The sequence below is a fragment of the Sturnus vulgaris genome, chromosome 3 (genome assembly GCF_052056855.1).
Source record: "Sturnus vulgaris isolate bStuVul1 chromosome 3, bStuVul1.hap1, whole genome shotgun sequence".
NCBI lineage: Eukaryota > Metazoa > Chordata > Aves > Passeriformes > Sturnidae > Sturnus > Sturnus vulgaris.
This window is the reverse complement of record NC_142245.1, coordinates 14,007,839-14,035,322: the sequence shown is the minus strand read 5'-3', so window position 1 is coordinate 14,035,322 and position 27,484 is coordinate 14,007,839. Positions and strand designations below refer to the sequence as shown.

General features: G+C 37.8%; 1 protein-coding gene across 4 annotated transcripts in view; it reads right to left on the bottom strand.

Annotated features, from left to right (window-relative positions):
- The window catches only part of LOC148224185 (uncharacterized), a 161,560-nt gene that overhangs the window by 101,148 nt on the left and 32,928 nt on the right, over window positions 1-27,484 (bottom strand). For 3 of the 4 annotated variants that reach the window (XM_088160999.1, XM_088160997.1, XM_088160998.1), the window contains exons 2-3: window positions 23,285-23,423; window positions 21,821-21,944 (exon numbers count right to left, since the gene is read on the bottom strand). In XM_088160999.1, coding sequence (XP_088017125.1) covers window positions 21,821-21,944; window positions 23,285-23,423 — 263 coding nt within the window. Of the gene's footprint in view, window positions 1-7,146; window positions 7,328-21,820; window positions 21,945-23,284; window positions 23,424-27,484 lie in introns of those variants that run through there. The other variant, XR_015802151.1, reaches the window with a different exon arrangement.

The following is a 27,484-nucleotide window of genomic DNA, read 5'->3' as shown; positions in this document are numbered from 1 at the left end:
CCTAGCTGATACTTTTATTTTGTTTCATAAAGGAATTTTCAAATTCAGGTGTCTTTCCTCACAATGAAGATTTTAGGCATGAGAATCTACTTTTTAACTTGCTCTTCAGCACATAAATATTTATACACTGTATTTATAAATTAAAAAAGAAAAAATCTCAGAAATATGCTGCTTAGTCATGGGGGATGAATAGCATGACTCACAAAGACTGAGATGGTAACAAGTTAATACCAATCATGAACTGTACCAAATGTTCCCTTAGACAGGATCTAACAATCCCCAAAATTTTGCTTTCTATGAGGAATGAAATGACCCATTGTGTCTCTTTAGAAGATTGTTTTAGTCATGGTGGTTTGGTTAGTTACTAGGATTGTATATACAGTGCACATTAAGGAACAAAGCTACCTTTTCATCCATTTTCCAAGTAATTTCTGGTGTGACTCACAGTGCAGGCTCCTCACAGCTCGGTGATGATGTACAGAGGTTCCCACACATCTATCATTATGCCAGGAAAAGGTTTGGTTTAACACATCACACATTTTGAATACATAGTTTTCTGCATTTTGAAACTTTTCAAAACACTTAACTCAAGTGCTAGCATTATAAAACCATCCTTTCAGCAACCATTATTTATCCCTGCATAGCTCATTAACCCTTCTCCTTAGTGGTTTACTTTAGACAAAAAACAGGCCCAATTCTTCTTGCTACTCAGGTGACACTTTAATGCGACCCTGGAACCCCTTTTAGTGTCTGAAGAGAGAGAAGTGTGAAAGGAAAACCCTTGTGCTGCTTGCAAGGTCCTCATACTCAAGTGGAAAATTAGAGGGGAAAGTGTTTGGATGGAGGTGAAGAAAAAGGGTCTCATTGAGGGAGGGTTTGATTGGTTGGGTTTTGGAGGAGAGGGTCATGTAACACTTCAAAAATTCACCTAGTTTCTCCCGGTTTAAAAGAGAAAATAGATGATCAATTATATATCCAGATATGAGCAGCTACAAGCTTTTCATCTAAAGCCTGACAAGACAAATATAATGACTTTTGGTCATCACTTTAAAATAGCCACACGTAGAGGAATCATCACAAGGTAATTCTTGCAGTCTCCCTCCCCCATCACTTTATTTCTTGTTCCCATCTTCAGCACTGTATTAAAAAATTTTTTTAAAAATGAAAAGCAAAGGTTACAAACCAGACCAAACAAATTATCCTAAATGTGTAATTTAGGTACCCAACTGCCAGAGACTTTTATTTCATACCACTAATTCAATACCTTGCATTAATTTTAAGAAGAATGCAGAGAGAAAGGTTCTTTGCTCTGTCACAGTTTTTAAATCTGTTTTCCCTGTTGGTTGCAGAACCTCTGCACATCTTCCATCTATGTTGTATTTTTCCTGATGTCCACAGCTACAGCTCAAGTTCCATAGTTTATCATATCCCTTCATAATTCAAGTCAGCAATATCACTAGTGCATAAAACTTAATCTCAGTGGTTATCTACAGTGAATGCCAAGTAAAATGAAAAAGCCACATCCACAACTCATTCTCAGAAGCCTCCATCCAGTCTTTTAAGCCTGTTTTAACCATGTAATTTGGTGAGGAAAACTACAACTTCTTAGTTCCAAACAAATACTGAAGTAGTTCAGCTAGAGATGAAACATCATTCTAATCTTACATAGTTAGCAAAAAAAGAGAGAGAAACAGACTGAAAAGGCTGATGTCAAAATTACTTTCCACATGGATTAACACAGAAAGATTAGAAGGCATAACAGTTTTCTAAAATCAGCAATTTAAAAGAGAGGATTGTGATGAAAATCTTCATATCCTGCATGTGGGTAAGATGAAAAGTCAATAGCAGACAATTAAATGGAAGGCTCTGGTGTCCTTGGAAAAGGGGGACACTTCAAAATTGCTGCCCAGCTGCAATCTTTGTACTATTCTTTTCTCCTCTTATGTAAAGCTCAAGGAGAAGGAGGCAAAAATCTGAAATTCCAAAAATGACAAACAAAAAACCTGATAGAGATGGAGAACTCTCAAGACAGACACATAAAAAAGACATTAAGAATGAGAATAGGAGACCACTGATTGACATAAAACATATTATTTATGCTCATAAACACCAATCAGATACTGAATGGTAAACTCGTAGCCATATACATTATTTTAAATTATTTTGTCCTTCAATTATTTTATAAGTTTAGAGGAGAAATTTCCCAGGAAATTTCAGTGCTGAAAATAATGCTAAATCCCAGATTCCTGGACCTGTGTGGGAAGATACATTTGGAGATTCAAGACACAAGTCTTCAAGCCAATGTGAACATCAAATGAATTCAATTACCACCAAGTAAAGAAATCCACTCATGTCTTGGATCCTGAACTTTGATATCAGCTATACATTTGTCAATTGCAGAAAAGAAACAAAAGGTTCTTGACCGACAGAACCTCCTAGGAGTGTTTTCATGCTATGCTCTTATTAGTGTTGCTCACAAAACTTGGATTTATTAGCCAGCATGCACCAAGCTAACAATTACACAAGAGAGATATAGATTATTTATTTCAGAGTTGCACAAGCCTGGGTGCTCAGTGGTATTCCACAGATCAAGCATGCCAGCTATCAAAACTTTTTACTATTTATGCATCTTCTCAAACAAAGGATTTGGAATTCATTGGCTACAAGTGACATAGTTCTTTTATTGTCCTAGGCAACCTAAAAAATAATGTTTATTGAATAGATATTTACCAATTTTTTGTATCTCAACATTTTATCAAATATTTTAACAAGTTAAGTTTTTGAAGAGGGAGGAGAAGGAAGAGAGAGGTGAAGAATGGAAATATGATATTAATTTGTACTTAAAGCCTGGCCCTGATGAACGGGGCAATTTTGTTATTAAGCCCAGCTAGGGCAGGATTTCACATGAATTTTCTGTGAAATAATCTTCAAGTTTCACCTGCAGCTATTTAGAGGTGTAACTGAAAAGTCCTTTCTGTTTCATGTGGACATTGGATGAAAATCTGAATAGCATCTTATTTTAAAGATGCTAGAGCATCTCTTCTTTTAAAACGGAAAGAAACAGACATACTCAGACCCTCCCCAAAAAAAGTCTCCAGGGGCCAGTGGAAGTAGTACAGTAGAAATCCAACCAGGCTTCCCCATACTGTCTGCAGAGTATCCACCAGGAAACACATCACATCATCAGAAGGAACATTATATATGTGCCAATGCCTGAATCCTTTGGTTTTAAATATTAAATCTGAATTCTACATTGTAAAGAGCATTTCAAAATGGAAACGGGGGAAAAAAGTTGCTCCTTAGATCTGCAGCACTGTCCTTGGGAAACCAAGGACAGAGCATTTTCGAAGAGAAATAAATCGGTATTATCCTTAAAAAAGAAAAACATATTGCTATGCCATACTTCACAAGCACTAAATGAAAATATAAACCTCACTGCAAAATGTTTATAAACTAAATTATAACTAATTGCTTAAGCCACTTTTTTTTTCTCCCATTGACCATTATCCAATAATTTTTTTATGCAAACTGGCAGAGGTAAATAGCTGTAACTAAACATCTGCTCACCTGATCCAGGAGCAGCCTGATTTCACCAGGCAGATTCAGGCATCACAGGAACATCAAAGAGCACACATAGACTGACCCTGTGTTTATGAATTTCAGCTTTCCTGAATACTTGAATATTACCCATAATTTTCATTCCCTTCACGTCAACCAGTCTTCCCTGATGACTCTTTCTTTAAAATGAAATAAAATTATCTGCCCAATTTTTTGAATTGCAAAGAAGTCTAAGGAAAAAAACCTACTTGCAACTCCTTCTCGGGGGGGGAACAACATCAGCAGCAAATGAAATCCATACAATAAATTATTCCTCAAAAGCCATGTAATCCTCTGAATTATGTTCATATATTTTCTGGGTTTTATTTTACATGGACCCTAACCAGGAAATCTATTTCTGTAGAAACACTTCCACCCTGCCTGCAATTTTCATGCCACCAGTTTTGCTGCTGACTTTGAAAGGGGAAGTACAGCAAGACTGACATCTGTGGAGCGTAGATCACAGTGTGCTGGGCAGTCCACAAAAGACTTGCTTATCAAAATCTCTGAAGCTATGAAAACATGGTAATTTTTTCCTGGAGCTGTGCATACTGAAAATACCAAGAGTGCTGGTGCCACCTCAGAGGAAAACAAAGATTTTTAAGTTAGATCATGAGATGAAATCCTCCTCTCCTAACAGTACAAGCAAACACATGAATTTTTAAAATAATTTATAATATTGTAGGAGGTGGTATTGCTTTATTGTCATTTTAAAAACATAAAGAACTTCAGTAAAATAGAAAAAAAGAAAACAAAAGGGAATTAAAAAATTGTCTCTATTCCAAGCTTCTCAGAGCTAAGCCTGCTATATTTTATACCTGAGCAGCAGGAATGAGGCTGGCCTTTAATTTTAAATTAATATAAGACTGCTTGATATAGAACAGGACTTGTGCCAGCTTTGCTGCCAATTGATTGATTCATTTCTCATTGACGCAAACGGCCTGAGCAAGCTAAGGATGCTTTTCATTTCCTGCTGACAAGGAGGTTTTGAACCCAACATTTTATTGAGTCCTGGCCCTGCAGCCAGGATCCCATCTTATCTTGTTTTGGAACAATTCTCAAAGTGAACCTGATAGAATGTACTATGCATGCTAAAACTAAGACAAAAAATGAAATAGCACTGTAAAAGAACCTGCCTATTTCTGAATGTTAAAACGTGTGCTACAGGGAGTTGAGATGATTATTTTTGCCTTACATGTGAGGGGAGAATAGGCCAGAGAAGACACAACCAAAGACAGCTGAAATTATATTGCCTAAACGTAAGACAGCAATTCCCTGGCTGGAAACAGGAAAATAATGAGAAAAAGGAAAGGAAAGAGAAAGTGAAAAATTGGCAGTAAGGAACATTCTCAATCCCCCAGTGCCAGCAAGGAACTGTAAATAGGAGCCCAAGCACCCTAATTTGCAGACCAATCCCCCAATGCCAGCTTGGCAAACTTGCAGGAAGGTTCTAACTCATCAACATTGCTGGTTACTGAATACATTTTTAACTCCAAATATATTTTCAGAGCAAGGCATGTAGCAACATGTTATTCCTACATTTAGAAAGCCCATCTATCAAGAGATACACAGGACCCCTGGATAAAGAGTCTCCAGTGAATTTTGCAGCATATTAAATGTCCTGTGTTGGAAAAGCAGTCCACCAGTGAGCATAACACATAAACCACACAAGCCATGGCACTTTCACGTGAAATAAAGAGAAGAGGGTACCTCAAATACAACATTCAGGACAGGTATAATGTTTGACATGTACAGCTCAATACAGGGCGGGCATTGTAGCTCTTGCACCATTGGGTTCAAAGCAAGCCTGTTCTGGTCTTGCATCTCTCGTGTGACTTTATTTAGATAACAACACTTTGGTTTTAAGCTCCACTGAGCACTATGTACATTTTGGGTACTGAATATCTATAAGTATATTTATACGCTACTACATTTAAAGAGATGTGACACAAAGATCAGAGAACTGAAATAATTTGATTCACACAATTTAGCCTGGATTTTGTATCTCAGGTCTCAAATACTCAAAACGGTTCCAGTGTTTCACAGCCAACTCAGACAGAAAATGTGTTTGGGTAAAATATATTTTACTGGATTAACCCAAATTAAGAGCTGCAGTAAAATTACACTATAAATGACAAAACATCCATAAATGTGATTAGAATTGAGCTTTTTATATCTGAGCAGCCACTAAAAAGCCAGTTAATAAATAGCTAATTAATACATTTAGTCCAGCGAGTAATTCAGGTGATTTATCTTTCAGTCTTGATATTGTCCATCTATACACCACTATAGATTTTCAGATATTTTGTCATGAAATTTGCTGACAAAGCAGCTTTTATTGCTCCCCTTGTCAAAGGTAATCCAGTGTTTAATGCAATGACTCATGATTTTTTATAACCCAATTATAGTGGCTTGAAATTGAATACAAATTTTAAAATTCACTTTTTGATTAAGAGTCCATAGCCACTTTTTCAAATTTAATGACTAATTTAGTGACTAATAAAAACACTATAATAAACACACTAATCACAGTTAGAAGGCTATAGATAATTCTGGTCACTTTTTAAATTTTCTTAGAACCTAAGAAAGGAAAGCTACAATACTTTCATCTTTCCTTCTTTTAAACAAGAATGAGATTCAGTGTTGATAGTGCAGAGAAAATTATTTCCAAAACTCTTCAAAGGAAATTTTTTTGGTAGAATTTTTAAAGTCACAATCTATGATCCACCAGCACGGTTCCGTATTTTTATTTTTGTGTCCTGGTTTAATTTCCAATCAGAATGCACACTTTTTGTCCAATAAGCTGCATAAAAAATTATTTTCGTTCTCTTAAACCAGAATATAAAAACTAGAAGTCTTGAAATTTTCGTCCTATAAAGTGCCCATCATCTCACAGAAAAAAAACCTCCAAAATAATGCTTAAATGAATTTTATAGAATAAGCTGTGAAAATTTACCCAATGTGTAACAGACTTTTATAATACATGATTTTTTCCCATAATTCTGGTTTGTTTTATATTCTCAGCAGATAAGTCATAAAAATCAACATTTTTTACTCAAACACAAGTTTAAAATATGACTCTACACTTCCAAGAAAACATAAGTAGTTTTATAGAAAGAACTCAGCCAAAATCTACAAATTTACCTCAGCCAAATATCACGAAACACACACAAAAACTGGAATATCACACATGCTATTCATTTTTGCTGAGGTTGCACAGAAACATCTTTAAAGCTATTTGACAGTACGATTCTCTTTAAGTAGCTGTCATTTAAATATTTACGACATGACTACTTAGATAAAGTTTCCATCATTTCTGTAAGCAATTTCTTGGGGAATCAAACTTGGATAAACATGGAAATTACTAAAGCAGAACATCACTACATGGCCACGCTTGCAGAAATAACAAATTTAATGTGCAGCATAAATAATTTCTAGCCCTACTCAGAGCTTGAAATAGAAGGAAGTTATCCAGGAATTTTAATCAAAACAAATTTTTGAGATTGCAGGCTACTCCATAAACCGACAAGCAAACAGGACAGTGCATACCTATCTTGGGAGGTGCTGCAGGAAAGCATGGAAAGAGAGCATTGAAAATCAACAATTTCAACCAGTCAGCTTTACAGGGGCTGATTCTGACTTGATTTATACCAGTTTAAATCAGGATCTCATTATAGCTACACAATAATCCATCTCCCTGACGAGAGGCCGGGTGCTTCTGGCAGGCCCAGGCTGCTGCAATCCGACAAAGAAATGTTCCCTGAGCTCTGCTGACTCACTGCAGCCTTGGATTTATTCCAGCTGGCAGTAACAGCACACAGCGTGCGCCTGAGACGGGTGGAATTGGGCTGAGTGGCCGTCAGGTGAGGAATGCCTTGAGTTTGTGGTTACCTCATTAGTAATGAAAGCTCTGACAATATTCTCCCCCTCCTCAGAGCCTTTGCAGGGACCTTGGAACTGTATTCCAGCCTAAAAGTAGGAGTGCATGGATATTTGGACAAACAAACGAATTCTGCACACGCCTGCCAAACCAAGGCACTGTTTACATTTACAGGTTAATTATGGCTTATATTTGCCTCTAATCTGCATATGTGTCTTAAACAATCCACCCAGAGTGTGCTCTTACAATTAAGAGTAATCTGCAATTACTTCCAGCCAGGGTGTAGTCTTGCTGGCCAATTAATTACAGTTTGTGGGAAGTGTTTACAAATTAGGCAACCAAAAGGCTAAATATAGCAGAGTAGTCGTCCTGATGAGGCAGGAAATAAAAATGCCCTCAGGTATTTTATGACCTGTGTTCTTGTGTCCACAACCAAAAACTCCACTGGCAATATTCCAGGGTGCCAAAACAATGTTTCCTACATTTAGCTTGCAGGATTTATAGTGCGTTCCAAAATATGAGACTCTTAATGGCAAGAGCAGATCAGTCCTTCTTTTAAAAGTTGCAAGTGCTTTTTAAGAGCCTTTTTCCTGACAGTCACTTGACTTTATAACTGCTGTAATTAATGTTGACAGGAGTTGTGCTCCCTAATTTTTCATGGTTTGTACAAAGAAAGATGTACCATCGCTGGTTTAAAAGTTAGAGGGGAAAAGGAACTTATTGAAGGAAAATACTTGGGTGATTAAGTTCAATCATCTGAAAATTTTTAATTTTTGTGACAAACTTCTCATGTTCCTTTTTCAGGCTGCCCCTAAATGTCTGACTGGAACTACTGGGACTGCTCTTTAGTTTCTAACCTGAAATATATTCATGCTACTCTATAACCACTTGCTTTTGTGCCAATGTTTTATCCTGATTTTTATTTCAGAAAAGACATAATTATATTGTGAGATTGAGTGCCACAAGGTGTTGGAATTATAAAGGGATAAGTGAGAGCATATGGAAATGAAAATATATTACCTCAAAACTCAATCAAGAAGTCCATCAAGAGCTACTAAAATTCATATATATCTTTCTGCACTTCAGACTGAAAATGTAAAGTAGAAAAAATATAACTCTGCTTCTTAGTCCCTATGTTATTGCCATAATACTGGCTACTAGCAAAGAAAAGGTACTGGAACAGAGATAGCTCCTGGGCTGTCCATAAACAATATTTTCTATATAAATATAAATCAAACTAAAGCTCTTCTACTAGTCACAGATTCTTTTCCATTTAATTGTTTTTTACTTTTACTTTAAATTGCTGAAAGAAGCCCTTTCACTCTAAATATTGAATTAGGCTGAAGATCTCCAGTGCAGTCCCTGCTAGATTCTGTGATGGAATGGCATTTTATTTTATAAAACATTAAGGATAGAAGTGATTAAAAACTTTTTTGTTGTTGTTTTCTTTCAAGGAATTCTTGAGAAGGTCTCTAGATATTAAATAAGAACAGTCAAAAAACGTGTCTATGATGAAACTGTTAATAAATGAGGGCATAAATAGAAACCTTTTCATTAGCCTTGTCCACATGAAAGAAGTTTCCCTTTGGACTAATTAACTTTTTCAATAAATGTACAGAAGACAGAATGTGCCTTGACAGCAGTGGACATGACAGTAACAATAACACCAGTTTTTCTTCTGCACCACGCACTGTTAAGTCATTGCCACGGGAACATTTATCCCTTTACCCCTCTTGTGCTGAGATTCATTGCTTTGAACATGCCCAGACCCACAAGGCTGTTGGCCTGAATATTTTAATCATTTATGAGGGAGGGACTCAAGGGCCATAGGAGGAGAGAAAAGATGCTTCTGTAGCCTGGAGCAACACATTTATGAAAATCCCCTGATGGTGAGCTGCATCTTCTCCAGACTGAATCAGGATTTCAGTGCTGCCCCTAAACTATGATCAACCATGGATTTTTAACACAAAACACATTTCCATACGGAGTTAGCAGGCAGGCAGGAAGTCTGGCCAGAAAATTATATGTCTTGGCAGATACACTACAGCAACATCTTCTTTCTAATTCAATGGGAATTTATTCAGGCAACAGGTGCAACAGCAGCCTCTGAAAAGCTGATGCCAGCTCACATCTCCAAAAAATCAAGATATGCTTCACCAGAGACCAAGGCAAGCGAGTGATTAGGCTATGGCAAGATTAAGAGCTAAAGGCTGTTTTGTCTTCTCCATGTGTACGTTTTACTACCTTTAAATAACAGGATTTGAGTTGCTAGTTCTGTGAAAACCAAATACTAATCATAGAGGCATGGTTTCTGTTAGAAAGGAACTTACAGATCCACTAATTCCAACCTGCCCCACAGGAACTCAATATTAGTCTTTGTATTAAAGATGCTTACTATGATAGAAATTACTTATTTATAAATTATTGCTGTTCCAATTTAGATTTTTTTTAAAGCGGAAAAAATACATCTTTGTTTGCATTAAGTGACTGTTTCTGGAATTTAATCCCTACATAGGATTTTTGCCTTGCAAAAGTTTTTGTAGTACTTATTATCTTGAAAACCTGAGCTCATTGTCTCAATTCAGAGAGAGGCACAGCTGCTCCTAAATCACTGCAAACGTCTTTGCATCAGCAAAGTGCTGTGTGGAGTGACATGTCTGAGAAGACTCCAGAGGAAAGAAGATAGTGCAGAAACATAATTAAAATTCCTCACTTTTGTTGATTATTCTTGAAAACTGTTATATCTCAATGTTATGAATGAAATATTCTTATAGAGAGAGCTTTTGAGAAGTTAAGCAGGTTATTATTTCAAAGCTTAAAAGAAAATTTTAAGATACAAAACTCTGGAGAATTTTATCAACTTTTACTTCTAAGAAGAAGGAAAATTAGGTGGAAATTTTCCAAAAAAGGAGCAGATGTTACTATATGAAGCAACAGTAGAGCAAGTGCAATTATAACCTGAGAGGAGACTCGCTCAGAGCCATAATTTTAGACACTCAACACCTACAACTAGGGTCAGACTTAAAATGAACTACCTGATGTGTGAAAGCCTAATGCATCCCACTGGATGTTTTCCTAGCTAAAACCCAGCTTTCAAAATAAACAAAAGAAACATATGCTTCTGTTTTGGGGTGCTGAGCAGCCATTTGTCAGAGACTTTTCAAAAGAATTTGTTTGTTAAATATCATGCTATGGAGATAAATGAACACCAGTATCCTGCAAAAATAGGACTTAGGTCTGCAAAATATCACCCCATGGTTTAACATTTGTATGTTTCATTTCAATGCCATTTTATATTTGAAATATTTTTGTACTATCTTATCATTGGTATTGCAAAAGCAATTAAAAACAAACTTTTAAATTATTATAAAAGCTTCACTGTCATTAAAAACAGACAAAAAGAAAACCTCGTTTCCTGTCTAGGTATTTTAACAGTATGTTTTCAATCAGATTCAGAAAGAAATAACATTCTATTTCATAGCACCCATTCTTCACACAGCTCAGCACTGGAGCACTTTTGCTGGGATTTCTGCCTATAAAAAGAGAATGTCACCAAAAATTTATAGGTTCACCTGAAGCTGAGAGTCAATAAGTATTTTACTGCTAAAAAGAATTGCCCTTAGATCCTGAAAGTATTACTGTAATTAAGTGAAAAACATTTTTTCAAGGGCCAATTCTTGCAGAATCTATCCCAGCAATTATGATGATGTGTCATCTGTTGCAAGTTTAATATCTTGTTTCTTAAGTATGACGCCTACATACAAAAGTACTCTAGTTCCTTAATTTGCAAAATACTTTAGCACATAAGCATCAAAGCTTCTTTAAGAGCTATAGAAGTGTCTTCCACTATAGGAGGTAACAACAAATTAAATTGGGAGTGGGAAAGAGGAGGGAAAAATTATAATGGGTGTACAGCATAGCAGAGAATTGAGTCAGGAAGGTACATTTAGACTAATTAAGAGTTCCTTTCAACTAAGTGCACTAACCAGGTGTTAGATTTTGACTTGGCACCTGGGTTTGTTTATAGGAATTGCAGTTTGAGTTGCTCTCAGGTCAGGGAAACCCAATACCTGTCACTGGGAGACCATATGTTGCCCCAGCTCAAACCCATCAGATATCAGTAGGTGAGCAAATTCTTGAAGCAGCAGGTCTAAAAAAAAAAAAACATAGTAAAGGGAAATATCTCCCATCAGAAAGACCCAACACAGAAAAACCACCCCTCCCTGAGATTTTGGGGAAGCACGATAGCAGGGAGGCACAACGGACTCCTGGTGACTGAGATCAGGCTCAATACAGAGCACATTGCATTTCAGCAGTGGATCTTATCACCTCCGGAAGGAATAAAAGAACTGGATAACCCCCAATCTTTACATTTCTGAGAGCTTCAAATCAGTGACAGGCAGAACAAGGTGAACTGCTTGAATAAAAGACACTGTTCCCCCAGAAAAGCACAAAGATAAAACTCCAAACTGGCAACAGAGCAAAGAAGAAAGAATTTTTGCTCCCGCACTATTCTCAACCCCAAGGATTTTTTTTTCCTCACATACTAATATTTTATAGAAAGGGATTTTTTTCTCATTTTCTCTTATGTAAGTGATATTCTCCTTAGGGAATTATCAAAAGTGAGAATGATCAGTGCTGGAATTTAATAAATTTAGGTTCTAATTAGTTTTAGTAGCTCCTATATTTAACTTTTTCTTTTAATTCTTCTTAGTTGGGAGAGCTAGATTAAAATCAGATTTCAGAGCAATAACTTGGGAGGAAATTGACCATGCCCAGTGAGCGAATATGATATACAGTGGAAAGCAATCATAGCCAGTAGCTGTGATGGAAGAATTAGATTTCAAAGGGGAATTTCACATTTCCTAAGATATAACAGGACATAGTGCTGCAGTGATTCACACAGATATGCAAAAGTATACAATGGCCTTAGAGATGGGAAAAAATCATCTCAGTTAGAGGAGGCAATGTCATTAAGGTGTTTATTTTAAAATGTTTCTTTTTTATTAACTATTTTCCATATACACCTGACCTTAAACTAATAATCTTAATTTATTACATAGAGTGCTTTGATGATTTCTCTGTCCTAAAATGAGCTAAATTAAAAATGGAGGAAGGCACTCCAGGGAAATCCTGGACAATTATTTTCTTCAACCAATTTCAACCCTTCTTAAGCAGTCATGTTGCCCAGGAATCCACTGATGGTGGGAGACTGTTCAATTGCGGGAACTGAATATCATGCAAATATTAGTAGGCAAGGGAAGAGCTGGACAAAAATGGAAATTATTTTGCAGTATCAGCTATAGGTTTCTGTTCAGAGATTAAAGAAAAAGGAGTTTAAACATTCATTGCAGTCTCCACAGAACAGGCTTGCCAAACCAAAAAACATAGACATCCACACTTAGAAGAAAAATCTGCTTGTACCCTTCTGAATCTTAACCATTAACAGTAAAATAAGTCTGCCTCAGCCGAGGGGAACAGAGGAAAGAAAACTTGTGATGCAGCAGAGTAATGAACTCCCCTTTGCCATTAGACCTTTCTTGAAGAGCATCATTTCCAAAGAAAAAGACACTACAAGTCCTGAACAATATACTGTACTCAATTATGGCTTTGTGATGCAATTAGAAAGGTTTTAAACATCAGCAGGGACAGTAATTTTCTTTGCAGGGCCCACAGAAATATCTTTTTACAAAAAAAAAAAAAAAAAAAAAAAAAGATAGAACAGTCACATTTGACACTGAAGACAGAGCCTGTGACTAATGGGCTGCAGAAAAAGCCAAAAAGCATTCATCTCTCTGAGTGACCCCTGCAATGCAGCTGTGACTACCAAGACATATTGTGGCAAAATGGGCAAGGGATAAATGTATGAAGGACAGTTAAAACTTGCACACTTGGTCGGTTTTTCAAAGTATTTTGAGGCAAGGCCTCGGATTGCCTCATAATTCATGTGAACAGCCTAATGCTGTGCTGTTAATGTAATAGGCTACATTCTGCCAGCCAGAATAAACATATTAAACATAGCAGCAAACAGAGCTCTAAACGAGACATTTTCTGTGTTCAGATGCTGTGTGCAAAACACAGACAGGTGTAAACCTATAGTTACTGCCAAGGTACTCCCAAACTTTCTGAGAGGGCTGTATTTCCTACAACACTGAACAGCATCACCCCCAAGCACAGCAGCATTAACCCCTTACAGAGCTGTATTCAGAGGACAGCCACATAAGTCACTGGCAGCTTCATCACTATGACAACCTTAAGACAGAGGCAATGTCAAACATTTCTTCTATTTCTTCTATTGCTGGACAACTTGAAAATAGTGCTGCCTCTCCAAAACACAGGATTACCATCTTTGTCACTTGGATTATTTTGTTTCAGCCAAATTGCAGCAGTCTGCTTCCCAGGTTGGTGCCCCACAACACGAAGCACACAAAATCTAAGTGCAAATTGAGCTTAGTAGAGTACCAAGGAATGTTGAAATACTCACTCTAGAGCCTTCCTATCAAAAAACCTGGCACAAAACAGGAGAGACAATCCTCCTATGAATGTTGTTGCTTTGCATTCCACCTGCGTACACAGAACACTCAAGTTTTGTGTAGGCATGGCCAGGTTCAGTAAGAGACAGAGCAAAAAGCACAGGAAGATGAGGCTGGCCACTGTCTGCCGCCAAGTGTGCTGAACACGCCAATCTCCCTGGAAGTGAGAGACAGCATCTCTGGAAAGCCTGGAAACAAACAGCTTTATTTTAATTTTTGTGGACTGGGGCAAACTGCAATTAAGTTGGTGAAACAACCTAATGAAACTGGGTGTGAAATCTAGAGGCAAAGGGAGATTGGGTGGAAGATTTACTTTGTATTGTTTACAAAAACCAATATTGGTAAACTCTGAGAAGAGGGAGTCAAACAGTGACATTGCCCCACCGTGCAGCTCAGGACTGAAGACGTACAAAGAACCCAGCAAAACAGGAATAAATATATTGCATCTACATCCATCTCCCCACAGCAAGCAAGGTCATCATTGACCTTTATATTGCAGTTTCAAATGCACATGAAAATCTTAAAATTGCCGTTGAACCCACATATGCACAGAGCCCTTTGAAAAGCAGGTCCATGTGTGTTAAGGTCAGCTCTACCAGGAGTCTCCTCTCCCAGGGCTGGAGGATTTCCCAGTAGTCCTCCAATAAATATGAAACACACAATGAAACAGAAGAGAGGGCAAGTGTTTTAGGTCTCTTGTTGAGATTTTCTTGTATTCAGTACACTCAGCAATATAGGGCAACCTTGAAATTGCAAGTCAGAGCTATCTGCCAACTCTGCTTGGCTTCACCACAGAAAGAAAATCCTGAGCTACATCCTTCCGTGGGCTCTGCCTGAGGACAGCAGAACTGCTCTGCATAGGAACTTTGGCTGAAAAAACATCAAGAGATGTAATTTAGCAGCTGCAGACTACTGTAGTGATGTTGCATGAAAAGTAAATTATTCTTTTTCTTCGCTGCCTTTCTAAGCAGGTCCTTACTGGTCTAATCTTTTTGGGAGGAACAGATTATGGATATTTCCCTGGCACTGAAAAATGCTAACTCTGCCACAGATTTCAATATCTGAGATTAATTTCAGCATCAGGATTAAATATTTACCCTCTGTAGCCTAAGAGAGGAGAAATTTTTGAAAATTTCTATCAATCAGATTTCTGGGCTTTTTCTTCATTCTAAGCCTGAATTTGTCCCAGAGGACTTTAAGAGTTATGAAGTATCATAACACCTGTTGCAATATATGCATATACCTGGAAAACTGACCTGAGGTCAATTCTAGTTCGATCTATTCTCATTCTGATTTTAAAATAATAAAAACCCTTCTTATTAAACAGCCAATTCACTCCTGAAATGCATTTAATCTTCAGAGTCAAAGTACAATTCCTTAGATCCAAGGTAAAAAATGTACCATTTTACCTAAAAGCAAACAGTAAATAGGCAATACTTGATCTTTTTTCTCTCTTTATTATAAAAGAGTAGAACAGCAGAATTTCAAAACATCTAAGGTAGAGAAAGCACCAAAGCCTTTACCAACACTTGTTTTGAAATAAAGATCGATTCCCCACTCTCCCCAGCCTTCAAATCCTCACCATTGAACTCAACCTCAAAACACTTTTCCTGCTGGGATGGGTGCAGGAGCTGAGAGACAAGAGAAACACATGGATAAATCCACGTGCTGCAACATATTGACTTACCTTGGATCAATGGTCATGAAATAGCAGTACTGAGTTCTTGCCTGCGTGTAACAAACAGCAGAGATGAGGTGGACACAACTTGCATCCACAAGGGTGCTCTACATCACCCATTTACAGCTGAGGAGTGGCAAGAGAAGAAATTAAAGGTCTTTATGTGATGCTGCAATAATTCTAGATAATTTGCCTTTTATCCTTCCTTTTCTGCTGTTAGCAATATCAGCACCACTAATCAATTAATGGGAACTTCAGGAATGCTAATGAAGATGGAGGAGGTGCCTGCTTGACATGCACATTTTTATTTTCTTGCACCAGATTTTCTGCAGGGCACATGGAAACCTAGGGAAGGCAGACACCTTCCTTGGAAGCAGGACAGAGCAGTAGATGGAGCTTCCAGAGCTGCTGAGGCTTTGTCACCAACCTGCTGCCTGCCTTTTGCCATCTGCAACTATAACATCAAGATAAAGTTGTTTACTACAATTTAAAAATATTTTTGGATGCAAAGCTTGCATAATCTGCCTTGGAATTTTGGATCTCTACCAGCAAGTCCACTGTCTCCAGTTTTCTGGGAAAAAAGGAAAAGTTGAATAGCAGAGCAATGGTTCTGTAAGCCTAGTGCCACATCTCTGGGCCCTCAACAGTCTACCCACCTCTGCCCACCATCTACTGACTACCAAATTCTATTTAAAATTTCCTTACTGGCTTGGATGATGGACTGAAGTGTATAATCGTACAATCAGCATAAGGAAAGGGGTGCAAGCAGGCTGAGGCAGGGAATCAGAAGCCAATATGAACCTGATAAATTGGAAGGAAAACTTCAAATTAACAAGATGCATTTCAATAAAGACAGACTCAAACCACTACACTGAGTAAGGAGAAACTGAAAACAAAAACTCAAACCACAAAACAGCTGGTGATGCAACAGAAGAAATGATGGTTTATAACACAAAAAGGATATGCACACACTGGCCATTGACAGTGCAGACAAAACAGCAGCCCTGAACTCCAAATATATCAATGCCATGTTACACACCTCCTAAGTTACTTCTTTATAACGCAAAGTGTCAAAACTGCCCAAGTTTTAAAGTGGAAAATGCACATTTTTATCATATATTGCAAATGTACTACATATGAAGGGAGCTGTGTTGTAAAGTGTTGTTTATTTCATTTTCAAATTGTTTTAACTTCTGAGGGATACCATTTATCTAGAGCAGGAAAAGCAACAAAAACGGGGACCAAGCACATTAGAGCAAACATAGGTCAAATCTTTACATAATAGTGAGATAGAGATCAATGGAATGTAGCAGCAAAATAATCAGGCAAGGAGAAGCTACATAAACTTGCAATGTTTGAATCTGTGCCTGCACAGCCTGCTAAGCAGTACCTGGCAGATTGCACTGGCAGGCACCAGAGGACTCTTGCCCATTTGGTGTTTGTTCATTCTTTCCCTCACTCTTGCCCTCAGTGTGGAAAACATTCAGCCCTTGAATTTCAAGTGCCAGCTTTTGCCAGCCCCTTTTCTGATTGCTTCTTCTTTGTTTAAATTACAAGCTCTCAGCAGCAAGCACCTTGTTTGATATTATGCTACAAAACACCCACCACTGTGCTGATGTTCTAACAAAGACAAGACAATGGTCTTTCAAAAGGCTGATTAAGAAAAGCTATTATTCATCTCCAGGGCCTCATACAATTCCCTTCAGGAAGATAAATAGTGCTACAAATATAGGCCTTTGTGAATAAGGCACTGAGATGATAAGAACTTAATTTCCATAGGAGGAAAGATATACATTTGAGTTATAGCTGCTTTTATTCTTGTGTATGGGCTTCCAGCCAGAATTCAGTTGCAGCATCACTAACGAAATAAAAAAAGGAACAAAATGAAATTAAGTAACATTAAAACTTATGGCATCTATACATTACTGAAGAGACTTTTGGTAGCAACCACAATGTGATAAGAGAGCCTATAGTTAATTAAGAAGGCCAGTAAGTTTGTTGAGAGATGTGAAACTGTCTGGCCTAGCTAACCTTGAATCTTACTGAGTCCTACAAGCACCTTCAATAAGTCAGCTAAAACAAAGGCTACCAGTGGGAAGAAACTAAGCAGAACACACAGTTCATGAGTTTTCTAAAGGCTCTTGGAGCCTTAAAAGCTTTCTAAAGGCTTGTTTCCTCTTAGAGATTTGCTGGTATTACTGCAAGTTAAAAACATGCATCCAGAGGAGAGAAGGACTTTGGGTTTATAATCTGCAAAAGTAATGAATGTTCAAAAAGACAAATAGATGAACACTCTTTGTGCCAAAGGAAGAAATGGAAAGTGCAGATTTATGCTGTTGAAGTATTCTGCCTCCTGGTTTTAGGAATATGGCTCATCTGTATTTCTGAACTTTTCACAGCAATGTCAGACAAATACATACTGTAAATAAACGCTCCATTTTAAGTGACTCCATTATGTTTTACCTTGTTTGTGGCACTGAAATTCCACTGGGGAGGGAAGCTTACATAGAAAGTACACTTTCTACAAGCAGATATTTTTTGTCTTCCTACAGCTGCAAGATGTGGCCATATATAAGAGTCCTTATAAGCACCACATACACCAGTGCAACTAAATATCCTGGTATTTGACCTGACTTCTGCCCAAAACTACTGAAACATATCACACATCAAAACAAAATCAGTCCAAGCAGTCCTAGCCACATTTTCCATTCCAACCTGGGAAGCTGGGCAATGGACTCGATTCCCAACAGCACCAAAGGGATTACTCTGAAAACTTCTCTTAAAGAACAAGAGCAAACATTGGATGTGAAGGAATTCGTGGGGGAAGTTGGGCTGAATTCCTGCTTTCTGATGCAAGAAAAGCAGTGATTCCTATCTCTTCTCTGAGATTCAAAAGACTATCCTAGAAAAATCTCATTTTTTTATGGCACAGCTCTCTAGTGATGGATTTCTTTACTTAAAAAATACAACAAATGTCCACAGAGCCTAATGTATCTGATTCTGCCAACATTTTCAGAAACAGAAATCACAGGTAACAGTTAAGATGGTTTCTATATTAAGACCTATTAAAAAAAATTCCTTGAGGGAGGACAGTCCTTTCCTAAACAATTAAAATTTAACTAACAATTTCTCCTGCATTTTAAAAAACTTATCCAAAGAATTATGAATGGCTATCAGCTGCATGGGTACTCAAGGAGGATGTCAAAATGAACCTCTGCAGATTTCAATTCCTTTTATTTAGAACCAGTTAAACAAGAGAGAACCTGCCCCAGACCTGGCAAATTTGGGGGGAGTGATAATTTTCATTATATTGTCATAAGCAGCAGAGTTTCTCAGCTTTCAGGTATTTCCAAATCACTTGAACTGGAACATTTCTTTTGAGGTTGATAAACTATACTGAGCTATGTCCTGCCTACAGCAGGGCCCTGAAGGCCTTTTTTGGTAGAAGGGTATTGATGCTCAATAAATAGAAGGTAAAAGCCAAAAGGAAATTAACTTCAGCTCAATCAGTCTTTATCATTCTGTACTTATATCTAGAAAGTTGCCAGATGCTGATTAACCAGAGCTGTTCAGAACTCTTTTGATGAGGGAGTCAGAATTAAATAAACAGATTATTTTGTGAAATGAAATGGGGGGGGAAGGAATAAAAGTTGCCAACATGATGGGTTTGGACTTATAGAATCTTCTGAATCTGAAGGAACCTACAACGATCACTGAGTCCAACTCCTAGCTCTGCACAGGACCATCCTCAAGAGTCACACCACGTGCCTGAGACTTGCTCAAAAGCTTCTTGAACTCTGTCAGTCTTAGTGCTGTGACCACTGCCCTGGGGAGCCTGTTCCAGTGCCCAGTCACTCTCTGGTTGAAGAATTTTTCTTAATATCCCATATAAATGGGATATTAATGGAGTGTTACTGTCAGCATTTTATTTAGATAGTGACTATTAAATAATTCACTCCATCAACAGCAATAAGATAAAACCAGAAAACATTTAACATTTTAAAACACGACCATACACGGGCACACTATAAGCCTGAGCTTGTTAACAACCTGTATTTTCTGTCTGTAAAGACAGACTTATAATTCATACCTGATGAACCTGCAAAATCTCCCTAATCAGTAAAAGCCAACGGGGTAAATAAAGCAATTTAGACAGCTGCACAGAACCAACTCATATTACCAGCAATCATTACTATTATTATTGTTGTTTCTGAGAGCTAAGAAATCTGAATATTATTATCAAAACCCACATATAGCTACAAAGAAATGACAGTTATCTGAATGACTATTTCAAGTCTAACCAAGAAAGTGTAAATGGATGGGCAGTTAACACCGTGGAAGTATAGCTGAGCAGAGTATCAGAGGTGGGGTTTCTGTCCAAATGTGATGTAAAGGATAAATTTTACAAAATTATTGTCCAACAATGCCTCAAGAACACCTTTCATATTTCCTTCGTATACTGTTGGAGAAAGCTCTAAAGGCTTCAGCAAAGCTAAGAGACATAAATGCTAAATATTTTTCTGATAAGTGAACACAAGTAACAAAACTGATGAAGCAGAGCTGTGAGAGAAGAGTTAATAGATATCTAGTTAATTCAAGCAACTTTAGAACTGCTTAATACCAACACCAGAAATTTGGGGGTGTTTTCCTCACAGATTTAGGATATGAGCCATTTTCCAGAAAAATTAATGGCAAGATCAAATTCAATGGAACAGAATTAATCCTTATAATTCTGTCCCACTTTAATGAAGTTGTAGCTAGAAAACAGGTGTCTAAGGGGACTTAAAGCAAAACAACAAAATGTTGAGACATTTTTTAGTTCAAATTACAATGACAGATTTTAAAGCACAAGAATAGAAACTGCTTAGACTGGGGAAAATTAAGATCCAAGGGGGTGAAAAAGCCCAGCCTAACTGTGGTTGCAGGCTGAATTGATCAAGGCTGGAAGGCAGAACTTCTTCACTAATAGATTTCCAGCACAGAGAGAACTTAAGACAAAGAGATCTGAAGGTTGAAGCTGACAGCATGAATTATGGATTAAAATAATCCTACCTGCCCCTCCATGACTCAGCTCATGTATAGATATTATATACAATTCATCCTTTCACATTCATCTTGGTATTCATTATCTCCAAGATGGCAACCCCAAAACAAAGCTTATTTGGCTTAAAAATACCTTCCCCAGAAAGAATACACATCTTGTAATGTCAAATGTAAAGCCTATTGTTGGCCCAGGAAGGTCAGGATCCTCTTGGCCTGTAAAGAAACTTGTACCACTCTGCAGCTGCCAGGGTTTTAGCTGCCCTCCTTCTTCTCCAGAGGACCAACAGATCCAGAGTTTTTTTCCAACAGGCAGATTACCTCCAATCACCTTACATGAGCTCTTCCTTGTCTTTGTACCTTTGAAAATTAGTTCTTCAAGATTTCTGCCTTGCTTCTCTTATCTGCCAAAGTCCCTTCCTTTTAATTAGAATTGTTTAAATTTCAAGTATGCCTCTAAAGAATATATTTTTGTTTCAATGAAATATTGTATCTTATCTCTTGAACGCGTTATTGGGGCTCCCACTTTCCTCCAGCTTTTTTCCTTTTACATTCCAGGGTGCCCACACTGTCCCTGTGATGCTAATAAGGTGCTCTTTATGTGCCTCCATACTGAGTCCAGGGATTTAATTTCCTAATTTTTTTCCTTTCAGGTGATTTCTAATTTCTTTTAAATAGAAAGAGATTGCTTTTTGCAGACCAATATTGCTTTTTTACCCTTGGTGGAGCTCTAAACAACGTTAGAATTGCTGACCACCCCTCATCCTCACTCATCTTGCCACAGGTGCTTAGGGCTACAGAGGGACATTCCTCACATTTTTCTCTCTGGCACTGTGGTTCACTGATTTAGCAATCCTGCAAAGAATTTATTTCCACAAAGGCGGGAAATTGTTCATTTTGTGGCCTAGGTGGAGATACACAGACAGGCAAGGCCAATACCCCTGGCAAAGTCCCAAGGAGCTGCAGAAGCCTCCAGTGCAGTGACCACTCTGCTCAGATGAGGGAAGCACAGAGTGGGGCTGCTGAGGCTGCAGCTGCACTTAAAATCATTTAAAAAATGCTTATCTTTCATTTTAAAAACTGAAAAAATACCTGATTCCATTTCTGAATTTAATTCTCCATGATTGTTGTAGTTGCAAAAGGAGAGGACATTTCCATGAGGAAGAGGCCAAGCAGCACTGTTCAGTGAGGGGGAACGTGATCCGTACTGGAACCTCTATGAAAACATCATGAAACTGTGTGAAGGAATTTAGTTTATGACAGCCAGATAATGCCCAAGCCTACTCATTTTGGTTAGTGTCAGAGCTGCCTTGCCATCTGAGAGCCATCTGCTTTCCTTTTGAATACCATTACATTGGGGAAGGGGCTGGAGAAAACTTGGAAAACACACAATAAGTAATAAAATAAATAAAAGAAAGCAAACCAGATTTTTTTAAGTCAAGGGTCCTATGCAAGATACTTAAGGCAGTTACTTAAAGTGTTTGCATTTTAAAAAGGTCAAATTAAATTAGCCATTAATTTTCACACAAGTTGCCTACAATTGTCTCAGAAATTTAATCTAAATGGGCTGATACAAAAAATTGCTCAAACTCCCTTAATCACACTCTTACTGGACACAGATCAAGTACAGTGAAGGAGGAGGCTCATTTTTTATTATTTGTGTATCTAGTAGAAGGACTATTTGCAGTTAGGAGTATTACTATTATTTTTTAGGCATGATCAAAAATAAATGGGCTGGAAACAAACTGTACTTTCTTATTGTTTCTTTGGGTGAAGTTACAGAAAGCAAAAGAAAACAGTTTTATTGCTGCTTGGCAGAAGCACATTCATAAATTTTTTAAATGGCTCAACTGAAATCCCATATGAAATGAGAAAGTTTTGATTCACTTATACATCCATGAGCCCAATATATTACTTATATTGGAGAAAGATGAGGTAAGAGACAAAAAACTGCTGTACTCAGGAGAGCAGATTAAACAGCCTGTTGACGATTTTTTTTTTAAACAGACCTAAGCAGATTCAGTGGTTTTATTTACCTTCTATTTCTATTTTAATTTTAGCTTGCAGAGTAAAAATTTATTTGGACTTGTTACTCCAGAACAAATCTGGAATTCCTTCTCTGTTAGCCACAAATACAATTTAATCAATGTTCTCCATAGGATTTTGTCTGAAATAATTGGACACCTTTTTAACCCCTTTGCTGCTCCTAGAAGAAAGGGAATCACAGCAGCTACTGGACAATACTTCAATTACAGAATATCCAACACTTCAAGAAATATTCTAATGGTGAAATGCAGGCCAACAAGAACAAGTATCCTATTTTCTCCCTGAGGATGCAGTCAGGGTCTCTTGCTTTTGCAAAGCCACTAATTTTCATGAAACTTGTAGAAATTTAACTATCTTTCAGATCTTCAACCTTTTGCCTGAAAACTTGACATTAGTTTCTAGAGATTTTGCTGTGTGGGAGGAACTCTGCTGGCATGCAGCAAACTTAATTTTTCCTTCAGAAAATAAGCTAAAATAGTGCCTGGAATGCGTTTGTCCTAATATATTTACCCTTGGCCAACTGATCAATGTGGGTTTCCAAGATGGGAACAGCATCTGTCACGAGAATGAAGTCCTTGAGTGCAGCATATTCAATTCTTGTAGTTGTCTTCACTGGGCTTGTCTTACTCTTCAAAGATCTCAGAATAATCTATTCAATTGGAGAAGGAAAGAACATTTTAAGGTCAGTCACACCTGAAATCCAGATTTGGAAGAAAAAGCAAATGGGAAAAATGGCAGAAATACCCAACTTTGCATTAATCAGCAGAAAGTCTGGTTGTCAGGCTTTGAAAATTGATTTAATTTAGACTTAAATTTAGCCTGATAAGGATGATATTTTTAGCTTCTGCATTGATAAAACCCAGAGAACTAAAATTATGTTTAAATGCAGATCCTGAAATCAATCAGAACAAACACAAAGGGTTGTTCCCATGGCTGCTACAACTACTTCTAAACTTCAACCTGTATTCCTGGGTGAATCACAGGGAGCCTGATAGCTGGTAGACCCAGGCAATAATTAATTAATATTTTTTTTCTGATACATCCTTCCCATCTACAGTAAAATGTGGGAAGTCTTATTCATACTGATCTAACACTACAAAAATAAGCAACTCTCAACATTAATACAAGTTCCAGCTAATCTCCAGTGAGATAAATATTAAATGCAAGTTTTGTCTTTTGGGCAGAACAAAACTGAACATACTCAAATTTATGCCTTGATTTTGCAAGTGTTAATTTGTCTGTATGCAAGAGAAAATTCAGATCTTCGTGTTGCAAACTTGTAAATTTGTGCAAAACTTCTATCATCTCTGTAAACACTCACATACGAAATAAGTATACGGACATATAGACAGGCCTAATTTCCTTAAACAAAAGAAAATAGGCATTTAAAACTTCAGTTTATAACAAACTATCCTTACTCAAAGTTCAGTGATTTAGCACTAGGTTGAGTGCAACCTGGATCTAATTCTCTGTCAACAATCACCATGGATAAAACTGGTCCACATTTATTTATTTTTCTTTTTCAATTAAAAATTTATGCTGACCAAATAATGCACATTGTCGAGAGATCTTGCTACTGGGGGAAGAAAAACAAATGTACATTCAACAATTTGGAGAGTTTCTGAGAAAAGAATCTAAACAATAATTGTACTTCATTTATAATGTGTAAGACAGTGAGCTAGATGATGTTGCATTACAGCTGATAATAAAGAGGCTTTTCCAAAGTAAAGATATCATCCAGCAGTAATTCCAGATTTTTCCACTTGAAAAGTCTCTGGAGATTATGCACACATTTTATATATATGTGTACATACACCTCCTTATTTGTAAGTACATACTCAACATCACACTTTACCAAACCCCAAGCACTCCCAAGACACCATAAAGGGAATTTAAAAGATCATAGAATCATCCCCCAGCCCACCACCTTGCAGCCCGTGTTGATACCAGGGGTGCCCCAACCCAGGTGCTGCTTTATCTTATCAGACCTCCTGAGACCCCCATTGGTTCGCTGCTCCAGCCTGCCCAGGTCCCGGGGGATGGCATCCAGATAACATTGTCAGAATTAAATGTATCATGTAATATTTCAAATGCAAACTACTCAAGGCGACTAAATTAACTTGAGCTCTAAACTTAAAACAGTTTCATGCCTTTTGTTTGTGTATTCTTTCCTGTTTGGTATGGCAAAAGTAAGAAGATTAAAACTTTTGAAAAAGAAAGTGCTAATATGTTTATACGATACATTGCCAATAATCCAACTCAGGGGAAAAAAAAAAAAAAGCTGCTTGGCAAGAAGGTCCAAACCAAGGAATTGAAAATTAGATTCCATACTGCATAAGTGAAAAAAAGAAATCATTTGTTCACTTAAAAGTAAGAAATTCTCTCATATCAAGACTATCCTTGATCTGTTCCCTTGTCATATGTTCCAGAAGAAAACCCCGCCACACAAAGTTGCAAATTAATGTGACGGATTTACTTTGTTTCGGCAAACGTGAATTCTTCGTTTGCAACACATCTCACCATAGAGGATTACAAGGTCATTCCTGTCCCAGAGGTATTCCTTGTGCTGGTGTTGGGGCAGCAGACACTCTAATTGAGATGATGCATCTGTGCCAAAGTACTCTTATCAAAGGCACATGCCTGGACTGTTCTACAGGTGCATTTCTGTGTTGATGGATCACAGATCAGATCACCTCTAAGGTTTTGCCACCTTGGACACCACAATAGCACTAAAACACGGAGATGGATTAAGTCTCCAGAACTAAATGATATACAAACAATTTTAATGGGACAGCAGTTACCAGAGAGAAAATCTTGGATCTCTAAACATGACCTTTGCTTCTTTAACCTATTAACTGCTCTTCAGAATCTCTGTGTGCAACTTAAACTTTCCTGGTAATGGCATCCTTCCTATTCATAAGTATGACAGCAGCTGACTCACTCTGAGAGGTCTCAATATTTAGGCAATTTGTCATTAAATGTTTGTGAACATTTCATGTGTTTTACCCTCAGTCTTCAGGAAGGACCTCATGGTAATGGCAGGAATACAGATAGTGGGAGGTGCATCCACTAATTTCCAGAGCCAGAAATCCAGCCATAGGAAGCTCTTTCTTCTAACATCATTCTCCTCTGTGCTTGTAGACACAAAATATTGTTCACTAAATATAAAAACTGAGTGATTTCAAGGTTTTGAAAAAATATTTACCACCTGTCTGTCCTATTTGAAAGGTCTTACCTCATTTATAATGAATAAAATAATTAGCATACCTTCTACCTTGAAAGAGACGTGAATGTTTGCAGTGCAGACAGATCAGAAACTTGCCAGGTTCCATCAACTAATGTCAAAAAAGAAGAGTCATAAGAAATGTGTGACAGACAGTGAACTACCATGAGCTTGTTATGTCTTGAGGCAGAGTTTTTCTGAGCAAAACCAAACCCCCAACAAAGCAGAGCACCAGCTCTTCTAGGCACACACATCAGAAAGTACAGCTATCATTACTGATGTGGAAATGACAAGTACCTATGTGTTCTGTGAAAGGGGAAGACGGGAGCAGCAGGCTGGGGGAGCAGGATGGGACACAGACTGCTTGGCTGTGGTCTTGTCTAGAAGGGAGACATCCTGACACCACCTTGCACCAATTCCCTCCAGCAGCCCAGGATCTGCACATTTCACATTTTCAGAGTCATGACCAAAGATGAAAGTCAGTGTAGAGAAATTCATTCCATTACTGTAGAGATTAAAGCAGCACAACAAAACTACACATTGCCCAGGCAGCTGAATGGCTCCATCACAGGTGGCTTGAGCATGGCAGGAACATGAGGCAAAGAAGACTGATCTGGAATGCCTCAGATTTCAACTGCAGTCCCAGCACAAGCTGGTTCACCTGCTGGGTGAACCTGCACTGATCCCTGTTGCCTCCACACCTTTGTTTGCTTCTTTATCCTTTCTTAATTCTGAGGGAGCAAGGACTTTGAGGTTTGATCTGTAAGCTTCAAGCATAACCTCATGTACTCCAGGAATTTAAAACAAAGAGGTTTTTTTACATCAAAAATACAAAGTTACAGATTTCTTTGTAGGTTGCCACCTTGGATTCTCCTAGTACCCAGCAAACAGCCCAAAACTCCACAGAGGGTAAAACGCAGGCAAAATGTCCCTGTGGTCTTTCTGGGTAGGCAAGACTTTGAAGTTCTCTAACCTGTCTCCAGTGACACATGCCAACGGTGATCCATGTGAGCCATGGGCATTTTTAGACTGAAATGGAAAAAGACAGTGACAACTGAATAAGAGCAGCAGCATCTGAGGCTGGAACGCTCCAGGTAACAAAGAGTTCTGAAGCAAGAGCAGCACCAAATCCCTGTTCTACCCTAATATGTTGGTTTCACCTCCAACTCTCAGCTATTCTTTTGTCTTTGAAACACTACAGACATCACCAACATGCGAAGGGCATGAGTCCTTACCTAGTCAGCAAGGCTCTTGTGTAAAAGCATAAAGGAAAAAAAAAGCTGATGTGAACAGTCACAACAATGAAGGATAGTCAGGAATCACTCAGCAATTCTCACATATAGAGACAATATTTAACAGCAATATAAACATAGATTTCAGGAATGTCTGTGAAGGTTAATCCGCTACTACAAAAACGCTTACAAACTAAGTCAGCAGAACAGTAAAGGAGTGTTGCAGCAGACCTCTCATTAGGGATAGAAATGAGC